The 14,652-nt window shown below is 37.5% G+C and overlaps 1 protein-coding gene across 1 annotated transcript in view; it reads right to left on the reverse strand.

Annotated features, from left to right (window-relative positions):
* The window catches only part of LMNTD1 (lamin tail domain containing 1), a 56,419-nt gene that overhangs the window by 32,319 nt on the left and 9,448 nt on the right, over positions 1 to 14,652 (reverse strand). The window contains exon 4 of the mRNA XM_055566311.1: positions 12,738 to 12,930. Coding sequence (XP_055422286.1) covers positions 12,738 to 12,930 — 193 coding nt within the window. The remainder of the gene's footprint in view (positions 1 to 12,737; positions 12,931 to 14,652) is intronic.

Genomic DNA, 14,652 nt, shown 5'->3' on the forward strand with positions numbered 1-14,652 from the left:
CAAACAACTAATCTCGAGAATATACAAGCAACTCCTACAGCTCAACTCCAGAAAAACAAATGACCCAATCAAAAAATGGGCCAAAGAACTAAATAGACATTTCTCCAAAGAAGACATACAGATGGCTAACAAACACATGAAAAGATGCTCAACATCACTCATTGTCAGAGAAATGCAAATCAAAACCACTATGAGGTACCATTTCACACCAGTCAGAATGGCTGCGATCCAAAAGTCTACAAGTAATGCTGGAGAGGGTATGGAGAAAAGGGAACCCTCTTACACTGTTGGTGGGAATGCAAGCTAGTTCAGCCACTATGGAGAACAGTGTGGAGATTCCTTAAAAAACTGGAAATAGAACTGCCTTATGATCCAGCAATCCCACTGCTGGGCATACACACTGAGGAAACCAGAAGGGAAAGAGACACGTATACCCCAATGTTCATCGCAGCACTGTTTATAATAGCCAGGACATGGAAGCAACCTAGATGTCCATCAGCAGATGAAGGGATAAGAAAGCTGTGGTACATATACACAATGGAGTATTACTCAGCCATTAAAAAGAATACATTTGAATCAGTTCGAATGAGGTGGATGAAACTGGAGCCTGTTATGCAGAGTGAAGTAAGCCAGAAGGAAAAACACCAATACAGTATACTAACGCATATATATGGAATTTAGAAAGATGGTAACAATAACCCTGTGTATGAGACAGCAAAAGAGACACTGATGTATAGAACAGTCTTATGGACTCTGTGGGAGAAGGAGAGGGTGGGAAGATTTGGGAGAATGGTATTGAAACATGTAAAATATCATGTAGGAAACGAGTTGCCAGTCCAGGTTTGATGCACGATACTGGATGCTTGGGGCTGGTGCACTGGGAAGACCCAGAGGGATGATATAGGGAGGGAGGAGGGAGGAGGGTTCAGGATGGGGAACACATGTATACTTGTGGCGGATTCATTTTGATATTTGGCAAAACTAATACAATTATGTAAAATGTAAAAATCAAATAAAATTAAAAAAAAATTGTAGGATACAAAAATCAACATACAAAAATCAGTGATGATTCTGGGCACTAACTAACCAAAAGGGAAATTAAGAAAACAATCCCATTTACTTGTCCCAAAGAACTAAACAGACATTTCTCCAAAGAAGACATACAGATGGCTAACAAACACTTGAAAAGATGCTCAACATCACTCATTATCAGAGAAATGCAAATCAAAACCACAATGAGGTACCATCTCACACCGGTTAGAATGGCTGCTATCAAAAAATGTCTACAAACAATAAATGCTGGAGAGGGTGTGGAGAAAAGGGAACCCTCTTACACTCTTGGTGGGAATGCAAACTAGTACAGCCACTATGGAGAACAGTGTGGAGATTCCTTAAAAAACTGGAAATAGAACTGCCATATGACCCACCAATCCCACTGCTGGGCATACACACCAAGGAAACCAGAATTGAAAGAGACACGTGTATCCCAGTGTTCATCACAGCACTGTTTACAATAGCTAGAATATGGAAGCAACCTAGATGTCCATCGGCAGATGAATGGATAGGAAAGCTGTGGTACATATATGCAATGGAATATTACTCAGCTATTAAAAAGAATGCATTTGAATCAGTTCTAATAAGGTGGATGAAACTGGAGCCTATTAAACAGAGTGAAGTAAGTCTGAAAGAAAAACACCAATACAATATATTAATGCATATATATGGAATTTAGAAAGATGGTAATGATGACCCTATATGCGAGACTGCAGAAGAGATACATATGTAAAGAACAGACTTCTGAACTCCATGGGAGAAGGTGAGAGTGGGATGATTTGAGAGAATAGCATTGAAACATGTATACTACCATATGTGAAACAGATCGCCAGTCCAGGTTTGATGCATGAGATGGTGCTCAGGGGTGGTGCACTAGGATGACCCAGAGGGATGGGATGGGGAGGGAGGTGGGAGGAGGGTTCAGGATGGGGGACACATGTACACTCATGGCTGATTCATGTCAGTGTATGGCAAAAACCACTACAATATTGAAAAATAATTAGCCTCCAATTAAAATAAATTAATTAACTTAAAAAATCCCATTTACCTTAGCAATGAGAGAACAAAATACTTAGGTATTAAGTTAAACAAAAAATAAAAGACTTATATACCAAAAACCATAAAACACTGATGAAGGAAATTTAAAAAGACACAAGAAAATGGAAAAAATATTCTTCTATGTTCATGGATTGGAAGAAGTAATGTCAAAGTGTTTATACTAACCAAATCAATGCTGCTGCTGCTGCTAAGTCGCGTCAGTCGTGTCCGATTCTGTGCGACCCCATAGACAGCAGCCCACGAGGCTCCACCGTCCCTGGGATTCTCCAGGCAAGAACACTGGAGTGGGTTGCCATTTCCTTCTCCAATGCATGAAAGTGAAAAGTGAAAGTGAAGTTGCTCAGTCATGTCTGACTCTTCGCGACCCCATGGACTATAGCCCACCAGGCTCCTCCGTCCATGGGATTTTCCAGGCAAGAGTACTGGAGTGGGGTGCCATTCAGTCCCTCTCAAAATATAAATGATGTTTTTAAACAGAAGCTGTAAAAAAGCAATCTTAAAATTTATGTGAAACTATAAAAGATCTCAAATAGCCAAAGCATTCTTGAGCAAGGACAAAGCTGGAGATATCACACTTCTTGACTTCAAATTATATTGTAAAGCTTAAGTAACTAAAACAATATGGTACTAGAATAAAGAAAGACATATAGACCAGTGGAACAGAATAGAAAACCCAGAAATGAACCCATATATTTATGGTCAACTGCTGTTCAACAAGAGGGCCAAAAGCAAGGATAGTCTCTTCAAAAAATGCTGGAAAGTGGATATCCACATGCAAAAGAATAAACTGCACCTCTACCCCACACTATACATAAAAGTCAACTCAAACTGGGTTAAAGACTTAATAAGACTTGAAACCATAAAACTTCTATAAGAAAACATAGGGGAAAACCTTCTTGACATCAGTCTTGACAATAATTTCTTATTGTCAAGAACTCTGACATTCTTTGGTGTCTTAGGTAAGATACCAAAGCATAGGCAACAAAAGCAATTATAGAAAAGTAAATTGCTGGGAGAAATACAAATAACCTCAGATATGCAGATGAGCCCTCTCTTACGGCAGAAAGTGAAGAGGAAATAAAGAGCCTCTTGATGAAAGTGAAAGAGGAGAATGAAAAAGTTGGCTTAAAGCTCAACATTCAGAAAACTAAGATCATGGCATCTGGTCTCATCACTTCATGGCAAATAGATGTGGAAATGATGGAAACAGTGACAGACTTTATTATTTTGGGCTCCAAAATCATTGCAGATGGTGACTGCAGCCATGAAATTAAAAGACGCTTACTCCTTGGAAGGAAAGTTATGACCAACCTAGATAGCATATTCAAAAGCAGAGACATTACTTTACCAGCAAAGGTCCATCTAGTCAAGGCTATGGTTTTTCCAGTGGTCATGTATGGATGTGAGAGTTGGACTGTGAAGAAAGCTGAGCTCTGAAGAATTGATGCTTTTGAACTGTGGTGTTGGAGAAGACTCCTGAGAGTCCCTTGGACTGCAAGGAGATCCAACCAGTCCATCCTAAAGGAGATCAGTCCTGGGTGTTCATTGGAAGGACTGATGCTAAAGCTGAAACTCCAATACTTTGGCCACCTCATGCGGCGAGTTGACTCATTGGAAAAGACTGATGCTGGGAGGGATTGGGGGCAGGAGGAAAAGGGGACGACAGAGGATGAGATGGCTGGATGGCATCACTGACTCGATGGACATGAGTTTGAGTAAACTCCGGGAGTTGGTGATGGACAGGGACGACTGAGCGACTGAACTGAACTGAACTGAAGGCTCTTATACTATTTGAGAAGTGGTAAAAGATAACATGAAAGTATTCTGCAATAGTCTCGAGATGTATCCTATAAACTTGGAACGAACTTCTAAATAACAGTTGTCGTAAATCAGCCAACAATGGAGACAAAATGGAATTCATAATAATAATTAATTCCAAAGAAGACAGAGGGAAAAAGAGAACACAGAACAGTTGCAGCAAATCAAAAACAATTAACAAATAACATACATTATCAACCATATTAATAATTACTTTAAACGTGAATAGTTTAAAGGCCCAAATTAAAAGACTGAGATTGTCAGAAGGTGAAAAAGCAAGCCTATTACATGCTACCTATAAAACATAACATTAGATATAAAGAGACAGGCTAAAACTAAAAGGATAAAAAAATAACCATGTTAATACCAGCATTGGAATGGCTATATTGATATCAGACATAACAGATTTCTGAGCAAAGAATAATGCCAGGGATAAAGGTTATTTCATAATGATATAGACATCTGCTCATCAAGAGGAAGTAAGAATCCTAAATGTTTATGCACCTAAAAACAGAGCTTCAAAATACACGAAGCTAAAATTGAAAGACCTGCAAAGAGATATCAACAAATCCACAATTAGAGTTGGAGATGTTAACACCTTTTTCTCAATAACTGATGGACATAAAATCAACAACATCAAAAAAAAAAAAAAGACAAAAAGCACCATCAACCAATTTGACCTGATTGATACTTATGAAACACTTTACTCACCATCAGAATATACATCCTTTGTAAAATGAACATTTACCGGTATAGACAATATCCTGCTAAAAAGTAAGTCTAAATACATTTAAAATTGTATGACTTAAGTCATACAAATTATATTCTTTGACCAGTATGAAACTGAATTAGAGATCAATAACAAAAGATATCTGGGACTTCTCTGGTGATCTAGTGATTAAGTCCGTCTGCCAATGTAGGGGATCCTTCGATCCCTGGTCTGGGAATAGTGCACTTGCCATAGGGCAGCTAGGCCAATGTGCCACAGCTACCAAACCTGCACTCCAGAGCCCGTGAGCTGCAACAAGGCTAACCACCACAATGAGAAGCCTGTGCACCACAACGAAGAGTATCCCCTGCTCACCACAACTAGAGAAAGCCTGAGTGCTGCAATGAAGACTGAGCACAGCCAATAATAATAATGATTAATTAATTAATTTAAAAGGCTATCTGGAAAATCATTAGAAATGGAAAATCTGTAAAATTATTTGGGAACTAAATAATGCACTTCTAAATACTCAAGGAACAAAGAAGACATAAAAATGGAAACTAGCAAGTATTTTGATGCCATCAGTAGGCACTGAATCTTGGGCAGACAGGCCCTGGAAGAAGACTCAGTCTCACTATGCAGAGACAATAAGGAGAGCCTGAAGTGTGGTTTGGGTGGAGTGGCCGCGGTCAGCACAGTCAGGAGTATGCAGCAGCTCTCCTAGTGAGAGTGCCCTGGCACAGAAGCAGCCCAGATCTCAGCAGCTGAACCACCTCAACTTCAGTAGCCACAATACCTCAAGCCCTAACCCCAGGCAACTCCACATCAGCTTTGCACTAGATCTGGGACAAACAAAACAAAGAAAGGTACATGACCTTGGGGCTGCTTCTGAGCAGAACTGCCGACACCTACACAGGTGGTTCAAAGGTCCTCTGAGACTGCACAGACCTCATTTGCTTCAGCAATTACCTCCTTTGAGGCGGGGCACGCACTTAAGGGCAACAGAGTCTGACACTCAGGGCTTCTGCTCCAATAACTGAGGAGTACAACTTGCTTCTGGTAAGGTGTACAGCAACAGCCACGGAGCACAGCAGCAAGCCCTGTTTCACAACCTGCACAGACTCTAGACACTGTAACACCAACCACACACTTATCACAGGGATAATGGCCAGCATACCCTTAGAAAATATACGCAGGTATCCATAGCAAAAGCAGTCATCACACCAAGAACACTGGAAACATCTACACAGGAATATTCCCACATAAAAACACCTCTTCAAGACTACATTAGATAACTATTTTTCCTGAATTCATACAGACAGAGAAAGTTGAGTGAAATGAAAAGGCAGAAGAGTTAATTCTGGTTAAAAGCACAAGAGAAATCTCTGCAAGAATAATGAAACAGAGTTCACCAGTCTACTAGACTCCCAAGTTCAGAAAATGTGATAATAAAAATGATGAGCTAAGAAAGATTATTGATATAAATGCAGATCACAGAAACAAGAAATTAGAAATGATAACGATGAACTAATCAAAAATACAGAATTCAACTGCTGAGATAAAAACCAATCTAGAAGCAATGAGTAGCCAATTAAATAACACAGAAGAACAAATAAGTGATCTGAAAAGTAGAATAACGGAAATCAACCGATCAGAACAGCAGACAGAAAAACCAAAAAAAAAAAAAAAAAAAAAAAAAAGAAGAAGAAGAAGAAGAAAAGAAAGCAACAAATCTACTGAATAATATAAAATAAAACATGTGAACCTATACATAAGAGGGGTTCCAGAAGCAGGAGAGAGAGACAAGGGGATCAAAAAGGTATTGAAGAAATTTTGGCTGAAAACTTCCCAAACTTAAAGCAAGAAGATCTCCAGGCACAGAAAGCACAGAGAGTACCAAACAAGGTGAAACCAAACAGACCCACATCAAGACATGTCATAATTAAAATGACAAAAGTTAACAATAAAGAGAGGATTCTAAAAGCAGCAAGAGAAAAACAAAAAGTCAGTTCACAAGGGAACCCCTAAAAGGCTATCAGCTGGTTTCTCTGCAGAAAGTTTACAGACCAGAAAGGAGTGTCATGCTATATTCAAAGTCCTGAAAGGAAAAAAACTTAAAATCTAGGATACTCTGCCCAGAAAGATTATCATTTAGAACGGAAAGAGAGAGAAAAAATTTCTCAGACAAGCAAAAAGAATTCAGCACTGGTTCAAAATTAGGAAAGGAGTATGTCAAGGCTTTATATTGTCATCTTGCTTATTTAACTTATATGCAGAGTATATCATGCAAAATGCCAGGCTGGATGAATCACAAACTGGAATCAAGGTTGCTGGGAGAAATATCAATAATCTCAGATATGCAGATGATACCACTCTAACGGCAGAAAGTGAAGAGAAACTAAAGTCTCTTAATGAGGGTGAAAGGGGAGAGTGAAAAAGCTGGCTTGAAACCCAACATTCAAAAAAACTAAGATCATGGCATCTGATCTCATAACTTCATGGCAAATTGATGGGGGAAAAATGGAAATAGTGACAGATTTTATTTTCTTGGACTCCAAATCACTGCAGACAATGACTGCAGCCATGAAATTAAAAGACTCTTGCCCCTTGGAAGGAAAGCTATGACATACCTAGACAGCATATTAAAAAGCAGAGACATCACTTTGCTGCAAAGGTCCATATAGTCAAAGCTATGGTTTTTCCACTAGTGTACAGATGTGAGGTTTGAACCCCTAAAGAAGGCTGAGCACCAAAGAATTGATGCTTTTGAATTGTGGTGCTGGAGAAGACTCTTGAGAGTCTTGGACTGCAAGGATATCAAACCAGTCAATTCTACAGGAAATCGACCCTGAATTTTTATTGGAAAGATTGATGCTGAAGCTGAAGCTCCAATACTTTGACCATCTGATGTGAAGTGCCAAATCATTGGAAAAGACCCTGATGCTGGGAAAGATTGAAGGCAGAAGGAAAAGGGGGTGACAGACGATGAGATGGTTGGATGGCATCAACACAATGGACATGCGTTTGAACAAACTCTAGGAGATAGTGAAGGATAGGGAAGCCTGGTGTGGTGCAGTCCACAGGGTCACAAAGAGTCAGACAAGACTTAGCGACTGAACAACCACAAACCTACCCTGAAACAGATACTGAAATCTCTTCTCTAAATAGAAAAGAAAGAATAATCTATAGGAAAGGGGAAAAAAATCACAATAGGAAAGGCAAATATATAGAAGGATTGAAAATCACTTAAATAAGTTAGTACGTAGATTTTTAAAAATTGAAAAAATTGTAAAAGTGATTATAATGATAATAAACAATAAAAGGATAAGCATTTAACAATTATGTGGAGCATTTGAATAATACAGAAAATTATATAAAAAAATAAAAAAATAAAAAAACAATGATAAACGCAAAAAAAAAAAATGTAAAATAGGACGTTATCATCACAAAATGTCAAGACAACCTACAGATTGGGAGAAAATATTTGCAAACGATGCTACCAACAAGGGATTAATTTCCAAAATATACAAACAATTTATACTGCTTAATAACAGCAACAAAAAACAACCCAATAAAAAAATGGGTGGAAGATCTAAATTGATATTTCTCCAAACAAGACATAGAAGGAACATATCTCAACATAGTTAAAGCTACCCATAGCCAAGTAATACTCAATGGTGAAAAGCTAAAAGCCTTCCTGCTAAATTCAGAAACAAGACAAGGATTCCAACTCTCACTACCTCTATTCAACATAGAACTGGAAGTCCTAGCCATAGCAATCAGAAAAGAAAAAGAAATAAAAGATATCCACATTGGAAGGGAAGAAGGTAAAACTGTCCGTATTTGCAGATGATATGATACTCTATATGGAGAGCCCTAAAGTCTCCACTCTAAAACTATTAGAACTCATTAATGATTTCAGCAAGGTAGCAGGATACAAGATTAATATACAGAAATTTCTTCAATTTTTATACACTAATAATGAAATATTAGAAAGAAAAAAATTTTTTTAAATCCTCAAAAACAACCCTCAAATCTCATCAAAAAAATAAAATACCTAGGAATAAACTTAACCAAGGAGGTGAAAGATTTCTATGCTAAAAACTAGAACACACTGATAAAGGAAAATAAAAATGATTGAAAGAAGTGGAAAGCTATCTTGTGCTATTGGATTGGAAGAATATTATTATTTTTTTGTTTGTTTTTATTTTTTATTTATTTTATTTTATTTTTAAACTTTATACTATTGTATTGGTTTTGTCAAATATTGAAATGAATCCGCCACATGTATACATGTGTTCCCCATCCTGAACCCTCCTCCCTCCTCCCTCACCTTACCATCCCTCTGGGTCGTCCCAGTGCACCAGCCCCAAGCATCCAGTATCGTGCATCGAACCTGGACTGGTGACTCATTCCATATATGATATTATACGTATTTCAATGCCATTCTCCCAAATCATCCCACCCTCTCCCTCTCCCACAGAGTCCAAAAGACTTCTATACATCAGTGTCTCTTTTGCTGTCTCGTATACAGGGTTATTGTTACCGTCTTTCTAAATTCCATATATATGAGTTAGTATACTGTATTGGTGTTTTTCTTTCTGGCTTACTTCACTCTGTATAATACGTTCCAGTTTCATCCACCTCATTAGAACTGATTCAAATGTATGGTCCTACTACCCAAAGCAAACTACGGATTTAATGCAATCTCTATCAAAATACCCATGGCATTTTTTTTTTCAGAACTTTTATAATCCTAAAATTTATATGGAACTGCCAAAACAAGAGTAAGAAACCAAAACCAGAATTACTGAAGCAATCCTGAGGAAAAAGAACAAAGTTGGCAGTTTTACTCTTCCAGTCTTGGGCTATACTACAAAGCAAAGCTATAGTGGGCTTCCCAGAAGGCAGAGTGATAAAGAATCTGTCTGTCAATGCAGGAGACACAGGATATCTAGGTTTGATCCCTGGGTTGGGAAGATCCACTGGAGGAGGAAATGGCAACCCACTCCAGTATTCTTGCCTGGAGAATCCCATGGCCAGAGGAACCTGGCTGGCTACAGTCCATGGGGTTGCAAAGAGTTGGAATTGACTGAGCAACTGAGCATGCATGCACAAAGCTACAGTAATCAAAATAGTGTTGTATTGGCACAAAAACAGACATATGGATCAGTGCAACAGGATAGCGAGCCGAGAAATAAACCCACACACCTAACATCAATTAATGTATGACACAGGATGTAAGAATATACAATGGAGAAAATGCCATTTCTTAAACAAGTGATGTTTGGAAAGCTGGACAGCTAAAGCTGGGTGTAATCAATGAAATTAGAATATTTCCTCACACCATATGGAAAAGTAAACTCAAAATTGTTTGAAGACCTAAATGTAAGATATGACACCATATAGCTCCTTCTTCTTGTTTTTCAGTTGCTAAGTAATGTCTGACTCTTTGTGAACCCATGGACTGCAGCATGCCACACTCCTCTGTCCTCCACTATCTCTTGGAGTTTGCTCAAATTCATGTCCATTGAGTCAGTGATGCTATCTAACCATCTCATCCTCTGCCACACCTCCTACTCTCAACTTTTCCTAGCATTAGGGTCTTTTCCAATGTGTCAGCTCTTTGCATCAGGTGACCAAAGTACTGGAACTATGGCTTCAGCATCAGTCTCTCTAATGACTATTCAGGGTAGATTTCCTTTAGGATAGACTGATTTGATCCCCTTTTGGTCCAAGGGACTCTCAACAGTCTTCTCCAGCACCAGAATTCAAAAGCATCAGTTCTTCAGGGCTCAGCTTTCTTTATGGTCCAGCTCTCACATCTGTACATGGCTGCTGGAAAAACCATAGTTTTGATTACACAGACTTTTGTTGGCAAAGTGATGTCTCTGCTTTTAAATACATTGTCTAGGTTTGTCATAGCTTTCCTCCAAGGAGTAAGCCTCTTTTAATTTCATGGCTGTGGTCACCATCCAGTGATTCTGGAGCCCAAGAAAATAAAATCTGTCACTGCTTCCATTTTTTCTTTTTCCTTCTATTTGTCATGAAGTGATGGGACAAGAAGCCATAATCTTTGTTTCTTTAGTGTTGAGTTTCAAGCCAGCTTTTTCACCCTCCTCTTTCACCCTCTTCAAGAGGTTCTTTAGTTCCTCTACACTTTCTGCCATTAGAGTGGTATCATCTGTATATCTGAGGTTACTGATATTTCTCCTGGAAATCTTGCTGCCAGCTTGTAATTCATCCAGCCAGCATTTCACATGATCTACTGTGATATAAGTTAAATAAACAGAGTGACAATATACAGCCTTGACATACTCTTTTCCCAATTTGGAACCAGTCTGTTGTTCCATGTCCAGTTCTAACTGTTGCTTCTTGACCTGCATACAGGTTTCTCAGGAGACAGGTAAGGTGGTCTTGTATTCCCATCTCTTTAAGAATATTCTGTGTGTTGTGATCCACACAGTCAAAGGCTTTAGTGTAGTCAATGAAGCAGAAATAGATATCTTTCCAGAATTCCCTTGCTTTCTCTATGGTCCAATGAATGTTGGCAATTTGATCTCTGGTTCCTCTGCCTTTTCTAAACCCAGCTTGCACATCTCAAAGTTCACATACTGCTGAAGCCTAGCTTAAATGATTTTGACCATAACCTTACTAGCACATCACTCAGATGGATTTAGAATCTTTTTTTTCATCTATCTTGATTTCAAGAGAGGGAGAAAAGTGGATGTATAACTCACTTGTAAAAACATATCCACTTGTTGAAGAATGTCTTTTCTTCATTGTATATTCTTACTTCCTGTGTCATAGTATTAATTGGTAATAGGTGTGTGGGTTTGTTTCTGAGCTTTCTCTCCTGTTATATTGATCCTTATGTCTAGCTTTGTGTCAATACCACACCATTTTGTTTGCTGTAGCTTTGTGCATGCATGATCAGTTGCTCAGTAATGTCTGACTGTTTGCAACCCTATGGACCATAGTCTGTCAAGCTCCTCTGTCCATGGGATTCTCCAAGCAAGAATATTGGAGTGGATTGCCATTTTCTCCTAGAAGAGAACATAAGCAGAACATAATTTAACATAAATTGTAGAAATATTTTCCTAGATCAATCTCCCAAGGCAAAAAGAAAAGGAAGATTTAAAAAACGGAACCTAATCAAACTTAAAAGCTCTTGCACAGAAAAGGAAACTATCAACAAAAACTATCAACAAAGGAAAAGACATCTATGGAATAGGAGAAAACATTTTCAAATGATGCAACTGGCAAGGGGTTAATATCCAAAGTACACAAACAGCTCATACAACTTAATAGGAAAAAAAAAATGTATCCAACATAGGTAAAGATCTAAATAGATGTTTCTCCAAAGAAGAGACACAGTCACATGAAAAGATGCTTAACACTCCTAATTAATAGAGAAATGCAAATCAGAACCGCAATGAGGAATTACCTCATACCTATCAGAGTGGCTGTCGTTAAAAAGTCCACAAATAATGTGACGTACATCTGAAACTAGCACAGCACTGTAAACCAACGATTCTTCTAGAAAAGTTTTAAAAAATATATTTATTACTAAAAATTCACAATTTAATCTGTTGCTCATGCAACAAGAAAACCAGGGTGAAGTAAATGCATTAAATGAGTCATCTTTTATTTTGATTCTAACATCAACTTTCTTTCTGACAATTCTTTTTTCTGTAGATACTAACAACCATAAAAATGGATATTTTTATAAGTGAGTTATAGGTCCACCTTTCTCCCTCTGTCTTGAACTCAAAGCAGATGAAAAAAAGATTCTAAATCCATCTGAATGATTTGCTAATAATAAAAAGGTTCTTATATAGAGTTAACTTTATTGGTAAGACTTATGTAGTGCTGTTTTCTCTGGCATCTTAGAAGAATTAACATTCCTTGTTTGGTTCCCTAGAAAGTTGTATTTATCCCTTTTAATTGCCCAGAATATTAAATAGTTATATTTAATGGATTGCTTAGGGTTTGTAGAAGAGACCTTGGATCTAAAAACAGATTAGATCTTTATTTTCTACTAATTTATTACTCCTACTCCAATAGAAGACAAAAATATTTCAAATAGAGTATATACCTGGATCTAGATTGGCCCACTTCTTCAAGAATCGTAGAGAAGTGCTTCCAACTTTTCTCGTGGAATGAGTGCACAAGTTTCCTTTTATCACCAAACAAAGACAGGAAATAATCTTCCCCTTCCCCAATCACAGCTGGCTCACCAGCAAGGACTGGAATAGAGTGTTTCTTTGGAATTTTGACTACGTTGAGTCCTTTCAAAGAAACCAAATATAGAGAAGTAGATAAAAGAGTAAAAGGACCCAAAGCTACTATCTTTATTCCTTGCTTCTATACAAAACAATATTCCTTATACACTTTACTGTCACAGTCAAACTCAATGAGGATAGTTAGAAACTTTAAACCAAAGTCTGTAAAATAACCAGTAATTGATTATTTTTAGTGACACTCAGTTCCTAGAGATTATTTCAGTTATCTTAAAACTATCAAATCACCAGCATAATTATAATTTAATTAAGATGTAATAGAAGCAGTGTAAGTTTGTGAGTAGATAAAACATTTGAGTCTCTCAAATTTGGATATGTACAGTTTATTCTATTTTATAATTACCTCTTCTCCCCAAATTGCTATGCATAAATTAAAGTCTCAAATGAGTTATTTCCTATAAATGGTGTATGTTTTCCCAGGCAGACTTAAATTTCCTCTATTCAACTGAAATACTTTATTAGGAAGATAAAGTAATACTTAATCAGATTCTAATGTCCTCTTGGAAATTTACTCTTTTAAAATTCTCAATACTAAGATTCAAACATAAAATGGGTTTCATTATTTTGCATAGAAGGAATCATGCTGGATAAATCTAATTGTGTATCTGCAGAGAGGAACATTACAGAGAGACATCATGATGAAATAGAGCACTGTGTCTTTGATTTAGACACACTTGTATCCCAGCTTTGTCACTTACTGATTTAAACCAAATGATTTAAACCTTCTAATTCTCGGTTTTCTTGAAAATAAAATAAGGATAATACTACCTTGTGTGAGGCAATGTGAGGATTGCAGATAATATAGATGAGTGTCTGGCATTTAGCAGGTACTCAGTAAAGGATGGCGATTGTTGTAGCACAGGGACTTTGGCTAACGTGACCCTGGGTCCAAAATCATCAAAGGATTAAGACAATCTAGAGTGTGCTTTATCTTCTGTCTTTAACAAAACCAAAGCAAGGCAAAATATGAAAAAAAAACAAAAACACATAGTTCCTAAAGAGGATTCCTTAGAGGATTTTGTTTAGAAGAAATACTTGGAATTAAATTAGTTCATTACTATTCAAGTGAGTATTTGCTAAATCTTTAAATTCCTTTGACGAAAGAGACTATTTAGCATTGTTAACAGCTCATCTTGAGGGATGAAAATCTTTGTACTTTGAAAGGGAAGAAGGCACATGGATCTTGGGTTCCACTTGTCATCTTATCTAGAAATGAAATGGACCAAATGCAAAACAAGTCTTGGGAGACTCAGATACCTATCTGCAGAGTCAGGATCTACAGTAATTGAAGGAAAAGACTCTATTCCAGCACCACTCTCATCTTGCAAGGGGAAACCAGTATATTTATTTTTCCCTCCATACTAGGAGCTTCCACAATTCAACACAAATAGAGAACATACACAATGACACAGTGTCAAAGGATGAGAAATATTACCTCCTTAGACATAAAAGGTGTATTTTTACTTTTAAGCATGGAGATACTGGTCATTGCTCAAGGTCAGGGTGAACTTAGGAGGCTGCTTTGAAAAATGTACCTTAGGCATACAAACACTGAAGCACAGGGAATACGGCAATAATGGCAGAAGATCAAAATCTTGTGTGACACTGTGTCAAAATCTTAGGACGATATCAGGAACAAAGTGAAATATACAGGTTGTAGATGCACACAGAATGGTAAGGGAAAATGAAGACATCAAGTAGTCATGGGTG

Source organism: Bubalus kerabau, chromosome 1 (genome assembly GCF_029407905.1).
Source record: "Bubalus kerabau isolate K-KA32 ecotype Philippines breed swamp buffalo chromosome 1, PCC_UOA_SB_1v2, whole genome shotgun sequence".
NCBI classification, from domain to species: domain Eukaryota; kingdom Metazoa; phylum Chordata; class Mammalia; order Artiodactyla; family Bovidae; genus Bubalus; species Bubalus kerabau.